This window comes from Haplochromis burtoni, unplaced genomic scaffold (assembly GCF_018398535.1).
Source record: "Haplochromis burtoni strain Fernald_Lab_line unplaced genomic scaffold, NCSU_Asbu1 Contig_450, whole genome shotgun sequence".
Lineage (NCBI taxonomy): Eukaryota > Metazoa > Chordata > Actinopteri > Cichliformes > Cichlidae > Haplochromis > Haplochromis burtoni.
This window is the reverse complement of record NW_024582811.1, coordinates 437,895-439,548: the sequence shown is the minus strand read 5'-3', so window position 1 is coordinate 439,548 and position 1,654 is coordinate 437,895. Positions and strand designations below refer to the sequence as shown.

Genomic DNA, 1,654 nt, shown 5'->3' with positions numbered 1-1,654 from the left:
CCTCTGCTGCGATGTTTACACCTCTGATGACGTCTCACCAATGATCTGAATTAGAATATTTCTGATTGTCTGAGTAAAAATGGAATCAAATCAGTTGCCCAGCCTTATTTGGACCCCTTTGAGAAAAATTTCCTTCCATACATGTTCATCTGTTTATTTGAACATTTTTTCCTTTATCTGTGATGTTCTTTCACCTGCTCTTCTCTGCAGGATGCAAGGTGGGAAAGACTGTGTGACACCCAGGTGAGAAGGGGAGAGTCAAAATGAAACTACACGGGTGTTTCAGTGCAATAAAATAAGACTTAAAATCAAACATGATGAGCCTGAAAGATGAATTGTGAAATAAATTATGTTTACACAACAAGTGCATCCATGCTACCCTCGCTCCCTGTCAGTGCTGGGAGACATCTGAACTTTCATTGACCCCCCCACCTCAAAGACTCTAGTAACAATACATTTAAGACTTATTCTCATTAAGTTTATTTTGTTTTTCAAATGTTGTATATTTATTATTTAATACATTTATTATTTACTTCTTAATGTTTTCTTTCTTTCTTTCATTTCCATACCCCTAAATGTATGTGGTTACACACAAGTTTTATTTCAAGTACAAAGAATCTGACTCGCCTCGTCTACACAGTAGCTGACTTATACGTTTACTGTTTCAGTCATCTCACCTATATCTGTTGTTCCATTTAAGGCAAAAAAAAATGGTTAGGGTTAGCATATCTCTGTCCATAAGTGCATACAGCAGTACATACATAGAAGAAAAGTTGGAACATACTTTTAGGGAGGTCAAACAGAACTGTGAGCTGGTTCTTGGCAGCAGAGAGTTTCTGGATGCGAGTGAGATGGAGAAGTCCAGGTGGCAAACTGCTCAGCTGGTTCTCAGAGAGATTCACCTGTTGTAAACTAAAGCAGAGGAAAAATGGAGGTTAGGGTTATCCCTACCCTACAATTACATTTGTCTATAAATCAATTAAGTATAGATTATCAGGATAGCCAATCACATGGCAGCAACTCTGTGCCTTTAGGCTTGTAGACACGGTCAAGAAGAGCTAAGAAAATTCATACCAAGCACTGGGAAGAAAGGTAATTTACCTGATTGTGAACAAGGCAAAGTTCAGTGGCAAGACAAAGACCAAGACAAGAAAAGGGCAACACACACAAAATTATTAGCGTGTGAATGACTTTCCTTTGCTAATTTTTAAAGTAAATCGACAAATTCCCAATGGAGGCGTTCCAGGACTGTGTCCTCATGTACCTGGAGCAGATGACTTCCTGGGAGTTGTTTGCTAAAGGAAGCTCCTGAAGTTCATTGTTAGAAAGATCCAAAGTCCTCAGACTGATGAGACCCCAGGGCACCACGGAGGGCAGAGAAGACAGGCAGTTAGATGACAGGTCCAGCTGGGTGATACGCGCAGAGACATCCATGAACCAATCCAGCTCCAACCAAGGCAGCTGAAGACCACGCCAACACACACTGACAACCTACACACAGACACACACAGGGCAATGTTTTACTAGACTGTGAAGAACACAGATGCATTCAGAGCTACCTCTCACAACTCTTAATGGTCACATATTCTGAAAATAGTTAATAATTTATTAGGGCTTTAATTATGTTAACCCTAAAAAAACAGAACGCTTGGAC

General features: G+C 40.1%; 1 protein-coding gene across 1 annotated transcript in view; it reads right to left on the bottom strand.

Moving 5' to 3' along the window:
• The window catches only part of lrrk1 (leucine-rich repeat kinase 1), a gene marked incomplete at its 3' end in the record, with an annotated part of 56,793 nt that overhangs the window by 33,317 nt on the left and 21,822 nt on the right, over positions 1-1,654 (bottom strand). The window contains 2 exon segments of the mRNA XM_005945724.3: positions 785-912; positions 1,265-1,491. Of these exon segments, the coding sequence (XP_005945786.2) occupies positions 785-912; positions 1,265-1,491 (355 nt within the window).